At 37.5% G+C, this 10581-nt stretch overlaps 2 protein-coding genes across 3 annotated transcripts; both read left to right on the top strand.

Annotated features, from left to right (window-relative positions):
* Positions 1–1340: 1340 nt before the first annotated feature.
* On the top strand, positions 1341–4957 carry hoxa11b (homeobox A11b). Its single transcript, XM_039694320.2, has 2 exons — positions 1341–2041; positions 2821–4957. Exons 1-2 carry the CDS (start codon positions 1414–1416, stop codon positions 3051–3053), a joined length of 861 nt encoding a protein of 286 aa, XP_039550254.1. The 5' UTR covers positions 1341–1413; the 3' UTR covers positions 3054–4957.
* A 1320-nt stretch (positions 4958–6277) lies between these two features.
* On the top strand, positions 6278–10340 carry hoxa10b (homeobox A10b). Of its 2 annotated transcripts, none has more exons than XM_039694312.2 (2): positions 6278–7675; positions 9167–10340. In XM_039694312.2, the coding sequence occupies exons 1-2, from the start codon at positions 6901–6903 to the stop codon at positions 9439–9441; spliced, it is 1050 nt and encodes a 349-aa protein (XP_039550246.1). In that variant the 5' UTR covers positions 6278–6900; the 3' UTR covers positions 9442–10340. The 2 variants fall into 2 exon arrangements, with proteins under 2 accessions (XP_039550246.1, XP_039550245.1); XM_039694311.2 differs by having other exon boundaries at positions 6288–7675; positions 9164–10340.
* Positions 10341–10581: the final 241 nt, after the last annotated feature.

The following is a 10581-nucleotide window of genomic DNA, read 5'->3' as shown; positions in this document are numbered from 1 at the left end:
CACAGACTATATACCTTAAAAGATTTTTTTGGCAAGCGTAAAACGCTATATGAATTCTGCACAGGAGAACGCAAATTTACCCTTATTGTAAATTGTGTTCTTGAAGAAATGCAAATGTTTAAATAAAGAAGCAATTAAAAAAAAAAACATAGCTAATTTTTGTATAGGTTTGAACCAAATGCGCTCAAAACAATACTTATGTACAATACTTGTACAAGAACGTAATTAATTAAATAGCCGGATTATCTGCAGTCAAAATTAAAACTCATACAAAAATTAATTGCAATTTTATGAAGCACTCTTAAAAACAAAGGTATCTTAAAAATAAGGTCATTTATTGGCATTGATTGTTCCATGAAGAACCATTAACATCCATGTAATCTTTCCATTCCACAAAAGGTATAATGGAAAAGGGCTCTTTGTATTTTTAGAATGTTCTTCACACTAAAAAAACCAACGTTTTTTAAGACTAGTTCACTGAAAAGTTATTTGGGGAAGTTCTTTGAATCTCCGCGAAAACCCCTTTTGGAACCTTTATTTCGAACAGTCTGATTATAAATAATTCTAGCTCATCATCATGCTCATGCAAAGGCACATTTTGTAAAAAAAAAAATACATTGTATTGCTTCAACATCATCTAAATTTCCAAATATAGTAAAACCTCAGAAGGGCTTCAACTGAGTAAAAGCGTAATATATTCTTGGGCCAATTGGTCGAAGGATATTAATTGTTCTGAACTGACTATTGTGAAATAAATGCAAATATAACATAACGTAATTCTGTTTTATTTCCCCCACACAGCCATACCATATGTTCGATTTGGTTTATGCAACTCTCAATTAACAAGAACCTCACTTGCGAATTAAAATTCTACACATGCGAAATCTCCTTTTTGTTCCTTTCTGGTATCTTAATTTTTAAGAGCCTATATGCAGCGAGAGAGAGAGAGAGAGAGAGAGAGAGAGAGAGAGAGAGAGAGAGAGAGAGAGAGCTACAGCGAAATGAGATGTCTGAGACTTAATAGAACAAATTCATAAACGGGAGAAACCATGGTAATGTTTAGTAAGGCGCGTTGGCTGTTAAGCATGCGAATGGGTTTCTCCAGCAATCCAAAGTGTCAACATAACCAACTGAGGTCCAATGCATTCACACGTTCATCAATGAAAGAATCGCTCACTCCACGACTTGAACATCTGCACATGTTGGCATACAATATTCTAAGAGGTACATGTCAATTTCTGCCCTTGGTCACATGACTGGCGCTCTCTGGAATGGATGGAGATGGATCTCCACGTCAGCTCACGTCTCAAAAATTTCTGCTCGGCGGATCTGCTTCAAAGCCAGTCAAGCTGAAGCACTTCTGTACGACGATGCGAGGCAGTACTATGGTTGTGGCGTGCCCAACCAAGTGCCATGATGGATTTTGATGAGCGGGTACCCGTTGGGTCTAACATGTATTTGCCCGGCTGTACTTATTACGTGTCTGGGACGGAATTTTCCAGCCTTCCTCCTTTTCTGCCCCAGACCCCGTCTTCATGCCCCATGACATACTCATACTCCACGTCCAGTTTGCCACAAGTTCAGAGCGTTAGAGAAGTGTCTTTCAGGGACTATGCCATTGACACGTCCGGTAAGTGGCACTCGAGGGGCAATCTGCCACATTGCTACGCGACCGAGGACATGGTGCACAGGGACTGCCTGTCCAATCCTGGAACTCTGGGAGACATGCTGTCGAAAAATAATTCGGTTCTTTACCACTCCAACACGAGCCATTCGGCCAACGTGTATCATAGCAGCGTAGGGAGGAACGGAGTGCTTCCCCAAGCGTTTGACCAGTTTTTCGAGACAGCGTACGGGAACGTGGAAAACCAGCCAAGCGAGCATCCGGTGGACAGAGCGACCGGGAAGGCGCCTGCTCCGCCCGCGGACTCAGGCAGCGACAGTTGCCGGGGAACAGAGGAGGCAGAGCGGTGTGGAGAAACCAGCAGCCCGGAGCCATCTTCCGGTAACAACGAAGAGAAATTCAGCGGCAGCAGCGGCAGTACGTATTCAAGCAGTTGCGCGAGAAACTTTCTGATGTAACGTGCTGTTGTTAAAGGTTTTATATGCTGTTTTATAAGCATATAAGGTTTACAGAGGGCCCTGTATATTTACCCTAACAAAACTTTGTTATAAACGGGAGATCACGTGCTCGAAATTGAAATTGGCCGTGAATGATAGGCCATTTCCCTTCGAGTCTTCGAAAACATGCTTTCAAGACTTCATTACAGTCGGGCTATTTGTTAATGCAGCGTTATTTAAGAGATCATATAGGCCTATCCTGTGCTTATTTATCGCCACTGACTGCACGTTGGACGTCAGGGAATTTAAAGAGCATTTTTGTTTGGTATTGTTCCGTTAAATACTAAAAGGCTAAACTTATCAGTTTCTAACGTGGTTATTATTATTATTTTTTTTTTTTACTTTGGTGGTGAATGAAAAGAAGGTTAAATGTTAAGCCTCCATTATAATCAAATGAGCCTACACGAGTGTGTATTGTTGTAGAACTAGATATTTCATTTAAATAGCATTTTAAGAGCTGAATGTAGAATATAATGTGTTATTACCGATTTATCGTTGAATTATTATAGGTTACAGTTAGATTTAGATACCGCAACAGTTTTTTGGGGGGGAAACGGCAATTGGGTGTATAGCCTATTTAATTATAAGCTATTCAGTTGTCTCTTCTGTAAGCATTTAATTGAATTTTATATTATTTCTATGCAATTATTTAAATGTAAATGTCAAAGGCATTGACTGTCTTTCTTCTTTATATTTCAGATGGACAGAAGACACGGAAAAAAAGGTGTCCTTACACGAAATATCAGATCAGAGAGCTGGAGAGAGAATTTTTCTTCAGTGTTTACATCAACAAAGAAAAAAGGCTACAGCTTTCCAGGATGCTCAACCTCACCGACCGTCAGGTCAAAATATGGTTTCAAAACAGAAGAATGAAAGAGAAAAAACTAAACAGAGACCGTTTGCAGTATTACACCACGAACCCTTTGCTTTAGATCGGAATCATTTATAGGGCGAGATGGTTAATTTCAAGTTCGTGGATGAACATTCCGGCTCCCAGAGGAGATGCGACCTTTATTCCTCTGACAGACTTTTTCATCCATAAACATACATTTATATTCTCTGTAATCTTTACCGTTTGAATTTAAAACTATTATTATGATGTTTCATTTTATTCAGTTAAGTGACTCTTCAGTTTACAGGGATATTGTTTTTTTTTAATATTATTATTATTATCTTTCCAAGATCTGTAGTTTTTACATATGTGTCATATATCAGTAAGTATATGCTTGAAATCTGTTTATATGGAAAATAATGTTTGGGAGGGCGAGATATAAATACTAGTGGACATAAAGATTTCATTCTGTTATAGGTAACACTTTACAATAAGGTCTCATTTGTTAACATTACTTAATGCATTAACTAACACGAATTAATGATGAACAATACATTTGTTACAATACATTTGTTATTTATTAATCTTTGTTAATTATAAAAATGCAACCGTTCCTTGTTTGTTCATGTTAGTTCACATTGCATTAAGAAAAACATTTGATTTTTAATAATGTAGCCTAAATGCTGATATCAACATAAATGCCGTAGAAGTCCAGTAGTTAATTCATGTAAACTAGTGAAACCTAATTATAAAGTGTTACCGTTCAGTACTGTTCATTGTATTTTACAGGCCTATATTATTAGAAAAAAAAACTTTCTCATTGAATGACGCATATTTCATGAGCTTATTGTGATCTAAATTCACCATGAGCGCTTTATTCTCTTATACTTGAATTGTGTGAACTTAAAGTGTATATTTGATATTACTCGTCTTACTGCGCATTTTCCAGTAAAACCGAGCCACTTAACACTTGTGTTAAAAATTGTCCCAGAAAAAGGAGCAAAATTGTTATTTATTTTTCAACAGATATTAGGCATTAATGCAAAAGCAATAACTGAACCAGCACGGACACTGCTTGAGTCACTCTGAAACCCCGAACCTCAATTGTATTTTAATTATGTGTTTTCTCCACCTTTTTCTTTAAAACGTGTAAAAAAATATATTAATGTTGCAGGAGCTCATTCATGTTCACAATAATCTCTCATGTTTATGACGTCTCTTCAGTGTTATATAAATCAGTCTCTTGAAATATCTCGTGTTTTCTCTCTTTTTCCTGGAGCAGTATCAAATGTTTGATGGATCTTGCGTTATATTGCCTCCACGCGTTTTCTTTGATTCAAGGATCAAGTGTTTGCCGTTATTAATGCCTCTAGTATCCATTACGGAACTGTCCAAAAAAACATGGCTGTGTATGTTTCCATGAATCAAATGGCCTTTCAACAAATTGTTCCATGTCGAACATCCAGATAAGTCTTCGTATTATATTGCTGTTTTGAAAGCATGTATAGCTAAAATCTAGACAAACCTTCTTGAGAATTAAACTCTAAGGAAAGTTATTTTGTCTTGCATGAGCAAGTCTCGTTACTTTTACAGTTTCCCTGTATCAATATATCGATGATCCATTGCGAGAGGGTCACAAATCTGATATGGCTTATGCCACTCGGAAGTCTAATAAACCAGGGCGAGCCTGGGCGACCATAAGATAATAAGGACTGCTTTACGCGATGACCCTGACGGTTTGCGCATCCTTTGAGGCTCGATGGAATTTCGCTCTAATTACGGCACATCCCCCCGTTGCTGCAGCAACTCGGCCATAAAACCAGTCTTAGTCTGGAGCATTTGTAGAATTGGAGCGAGGTGCCATAAACCGTCTGAGAACCAAGGTTATTAACTGTGACTAAGAGCTAGAAAACAACGGCTGGAACCATTGAAAGCTTGTGTTCACGGACTTTTCCGCCATCATTTGTCTCAGTGTCCCATCATGGCACCACGACTGGATTGTTCACTATTTCGCAGTGCCGACGGTACACTTCATGTACACTGGGTGGCGCACTTTAGATCAATGTCATTGCCGGGTATCTAAAATCCCTGCTGAAACATGTTTACTTTGTGTGCGGGCGAAGGACAACATCTTCGTGACAAGGCACTGTTTCAGGTAAATACAGCCAAGCTACCATTTAGATATTTTTCTTTGTCAGCATTGTGTTTATTGATTTTTTTTAAAAGCATAACACATTAATGTTCCAAACGTAGCCTATATGTAAAGTTTAATGATAAAAAAACTTCATAAAAAAACAAAGTTGTAACTAGTTGTATTAGTCGAAAGTGTTTGACTTTGTTCCTGATGTCAGAGCTTTTTTTTTCAAAGTATAGGCTAATTTTGAGAAATTGTAGACCTGTTTTGATTCTTGTGCGGCCTACCTTGATGGCCTATAGTTGTTTTTTTTTATTCCAGAAGCAATATAAAAAGACGTATTTTGCGGCTTATGTTTTATGTGTTAAATAAAAAATAAAAATATCTTTACTATCTCTTTATTCGTTTGGATTGGCTAATTATTAGGCTATACAATTCCATTGACTTTTAAAACAATGCCCGTTTATTTCCTGATACAAAAAGTTGCCTAGTCTAAATAAATATAATGTAATAAATGTAATCTAAATAAACGTAGCCTATTCCTATATCATTAAAATGAATCTCAAAAGGTTAACTTTCATTTTTCATTTTCATTTTAAGCGATAAAAAGCCTGCCTATTATGGTGACATTTTCACTCGTTAAGATACCACAATGTGATTCAAAACATGATTATTGGAGCAGGGACACCAATTTACTATCAAGAATTATTTTTAGTTTAATTCGTTTATTTCTTTTTATTGGTGTCTCATTTTTTTCAATGGAGTCCTCCAATTGTTCTATATCGCTTTTTAAACGCGCATGCATGGTCGTCTTGTTATCAGTTAATTTCAGCTACAAGACGATTAATGGTATATGGACATATAAAAATAGTCCTATCTCTGAATCTTTGTGGAAATGGCAGAGTAGACTATTTAAAAAATCGTTTGAAAGAAAAGTTCAGAAATAAAGTAACCACATTTTCAGATACATAAACCGAAAAAGGGGGAGGGAAAGTAACCCAAATCTTAGAGAAAAAAAAATGCAAATCGAATGACATAGCCTACAACTGCGGACATCATACACACAGGCTGCTTTTCAGATGGAAATATCCCCTGAACGTCAAAAATAGGCAAAGATGAATCACATTCAACAATTGCGTTAAAATTACTATCGGAATTGCTATTGAAATGCCATGGGTTTGTGGTTAGATTTGTCTCTATAGGTTATTATAGGTTTAAAATGATTTGTCTCACAACAGTATTGTAATTATAAAGCTTAAACAAGATGATCACATGCTAAATGTTTAATATTCTATGGAAATTCACATTGAGTGTTCCCGAAAGCCGCCTCTCGTTTTGAACTTGAGTGTAGCTAAATAAATTGTTTTGACCCACCGCGTGCATGAAAACCAGAAGAGCAGTCTGTAACTCACTGTTTATGTGCTTAAAGGGCTGTTGGGGCAATTACAGAGTATCATAAAGGTTTACAATTTTAGCACTTGATCTCCTTTTCGATACTTTGTTGCTTTTTGGTTTTATACGTGGCTCACAAGGCTCAGCGGCAATGTCAGAGTTAACGAAGTCAGTGATCGTAAACATAATGCTGTGCAAGTTGAATTCTATTTTTATTCGCTTATAGTTTCCGAAAAACGAGTGATCAGGTTAATGTAGATTTGACTTTTAAAAAAATCTTGCTTGAAAAAGATATGGGACACAAGGGTTACGTGCGCACAGAGGGAGGAGTCATCGGTGCTCGTTGCGATTTAATTGGCTGTTAGCTCGCACCGAGTTGTATAGTTATCAGTAATTATATTCAGAATGTTTTGCACAAGAAATGTCATCCAGAAAGGGCAATCTTCTTCCACCGTCAAATTATACCACAAAGATGTCATGCTCCGATAGTCCATCTGGCAACTCGTTTCTGGTAGACTCCTTGATCCACGGAAGGGCCGAGGGAAGTGGACACTACTACCAAAACAGCGGAGTCTACTTGCAGCCGAGCTCAGAGTATTCTTATGGACTGTCGAACTGTGGCTATTTTTCTGGACTCAAACGGAACGAGGGCAATTCGCAAAATGTAGTACCTGCTACATGTGGGCCATATCAAGGCATGGAAACATGGCTGGAGACGTCGAGGTCCTGTCGCATTGAACAGCCTAACAGCCAAATTACCCCACGCTCGTTCTCGCCTACCATAAAAGAGGAAAACTCTTACTGCTTATACGAGTCTGAGAAGTGTCCAAAAGACACCATTACAGAGGATATATCGTACTCGCGGCTGACACCGAACTCATGTCCATCTAGCAACAATAACGGCTGTGTTCCGGTGCCCGGTTACTTCCGTCTATCTCAGACGTGCAGCACATCTAAAGGTTTTCCAGACAACCAGTCTATATCGACTCATCTAGCTGCTGCTGCTCAACGCTCGAGCCGATTTGACAGCTCTCTTTCAGACATAGCAGCAGAAGCGAGCCGGGAAGAGAGCGAAGAACCCCCCGCATGCGCACCATGTGCCCCGGGAAGAAACAAGGAGCTAAGGGGGTCCACTGGCACCGCTTCATCTCCCGAGCCACCGGACAGCCCGGAGAAGGCAGTCACCGTTACTAAAGGTTAGTTTTGTTGCCCAGTCTTAAAGTCCAACGGATTTTGGACGTCCTTTGGGCGCGTATGGAAACACTAACGCCTTTGCGCGCGATAAATATATGGATTTGTTTTTTTTTTGCAGATTCCGTATAGAGTAATATTTTTATTTTAAACACCCCATAAGGCAAATTTAGTATGCATAATCATGTGCGAGATTCTTCTCATTTAGAAATACATTTCTGAGGACTCGGAGGTGCAGCACGCCCAAACCAATTCAGCTTAAGTCATTGTGTCTGTCTGCAATCCTGTACACATAACACAGCATTCCATGGAGACAAATGCAATGTAGTTTGGTTGTTTTTTATTCTCTAGTTTTAAAACACTCGTTTTTAATAGCATACAGGCTATTTAAAACATATTGCTCAAAATACATAATTTAATAAAAGTGCACATTTTATTTATGTTCACACACACATTCACATAGCACTATTCCTTTGTATGAAACGCAAAACAGTGCGTCAGTTTCCTAAATGCATCTATTTTTTTTTTAAAGCAAATAGGGCCTATTGCTTACGAGTCACGACCCAAGACTATCCCCATTTATTTAGCAAGCCTGTTTTTTATTATGGTGTTTGTGACAACTTGAGATCTGGTGAGATCACCTAATGTGGGTTATAAAAAAATCTAGATGCATGTGCCGAGTTAGTTACATTGCCCGTGAACAACTGTTTTATACTTCTAATCTTTCCACAAGAAACGACCGATAAAGCGTCGTCATCAGTGCCTTTATAAGGCAATTGTTCTAATAAAAAAAAAAACAAGAACAACAACGATATATTGATTTTAAAGAAAAATCTATTTTAACTTTCAGATAATAGTAAAAAAAAAAGAATTAATAAATTGTGCAACAATATTATAATCTCACATCATTTACATTAAAACATTAATGTTAGAAGAACATTTACGCAAGTATACTAAGAGGCTATGCTGGACAGAATGTATACTTTATGTGCCTAATTATTTTATAGATTTTGTTACTTTAGCCGGTGACACTAAGGTGTCTTTGTTATTATAATTATACATTTAAGTTCTGAGTAATATTAAGTAGGCTAATACACGTAGGCTACACTGTAAAATTATATGTTTAATACGTTATGACAACATTTTATACATTGCTTTAACTCGTCAAAATAAGTTATTTGAAGTCAGTTTAATGTAGCTAATTTAAGTTGAAAATACTTAAACATCCAAGTTGACGGTACTTAAAAATGTAATGCAGTAACTTAGTGTTGTACAGGGTTAGGGTTAGTTGCATGTAATGCATAATTTATAGTTATTGCTATAGTAACAACATGTAACATATGTAACAATGACACTATAAAGTGTTACCCTTTAGTTTACATTTAGTAGCAGACGCTTTTATCCAAAATCATTAACTATAATTGGCGTATTGAGCTTATAAAGTGTTGTGGAATGGGGGCTATACTGAACTAATATTTTCCTCACATTTCCAGCAGGAGATTCCAAAAGTGAGAGTACAGCTAACTGGCTGACTGCGAAGAGTGGCCGCAAGAAGCGATGCCCCTACACCAAACACCAGACACTAGAGCTGGAGAAAGAGTTCCTCTTCAACATGTACTTGACACGAGAACGTCGCCTCGAGATCAGCCGCAGCGTTCACCTCACGGACAGACAAGTCAAAATCTGGTTTCAGAACCGACGGATGAAGCTGAAGAAAATGAGTCGAGAAAACAGAATCCGAGAGTTGTCGACCAACTTCAGTTTTACATGAAGCCTATTCGCTTTATAGATCTCTGGCGCCCTCCTCCTCCATCAGCTGCAGTGGTAGCCATACAACAAACCGTCTACGTAGGTGTGTGTGTGTGTGAGTGTGTGTGTGTGTGTGCATATATGACTTGGTGCAAGATACTATTGATAACTTATTGTGTGTCGTATACTGTTGACGTTTTTATCTGTTTATGTATAATTTTATTTGACATCCCAGTCGTCATAACATGTCATGGTTATTTATAAACTGTCAAGACTTCACTGTAAAAGCAAGAGAGGGAAATATGCTGAAGGTGTGTTCATTGTACATAGCATTCAGACTATATTGTACATTTATTGTATATAATTGCGATATTTGCATGTTGTAATAATAATAAGTATTATGGAACCATTTTAAATAATAACAAAGCGTTTCTTCTTTTTAAGGCCTTGTCATTTGCTGTTCTAGGCATAAGTCCAGTTCTTAGAAACTTGTATAGTTATAAACATGACGGGACTTCTTGTATTGTTTTAACCGGATTGAAAGGTACAATCTTTCTGGACTCAGATGTAAATTAATTATTCACACGTGGCAGAAAATAAATAAAGGCATGTACGTAAAACTATAGCCAACTTTTAAACGATTCTTTGAAACACTCCTGGTTTTCTTTATAACGCGGGGATTTCTAATGGAGAACTGATGACTGTAATTTTACTGACTGTAAAATTAAATGATTTATAGCCTATTATTTCCTCTGCACAGTACTGGTCCCGTGAAGAGTCACACAAAAATTATTAGTTCAATCATTCCTATTCCTGTCGACATACAGATTATATAATCCAATTTAAATACGAGGGAATATTCAATGAAAAGTCACCATTTTTAAGCATTTGTAGGATCACAGCAGTTTTATTGTACTTATTTGCTTGTGCAACACACAATGTCGATAAAATAAATAGATACAAATACAGCGTCGCCTTCTTACTTGTCTCCTCAAGCAAGAAACAAAGACAACTGCTGAGTGATTTAGGTAGTTTCATGTTGTTGGGCTCTATTTTACATCCCCACAACACGAAACTGTCTTAATTGCCTCGCAGTGAGATTCAGCACAACAACAAGACTAATATGTTGCGGCGAAGTCTGAGAAGAGTTTAATCAAGCTAA

The sequence above is a fragment of the Pimephales promelas genome, chromosome 12 (genome assembly GCF_988280905.1).
Source record: "Pimephales promelas chromosome 12, fPimPro1.hap1.1, whole genome shotgun sequence".
Lineage (NCBI taxonomy): Eukaryota > Metazoa > Chordata > Actinopteri > Cypriniformes > Leuciscidae > Pimephales > Pimephales promelas.
This window is presented reverse-complemented; position numbering and strand designations above follow the sequence as displayed.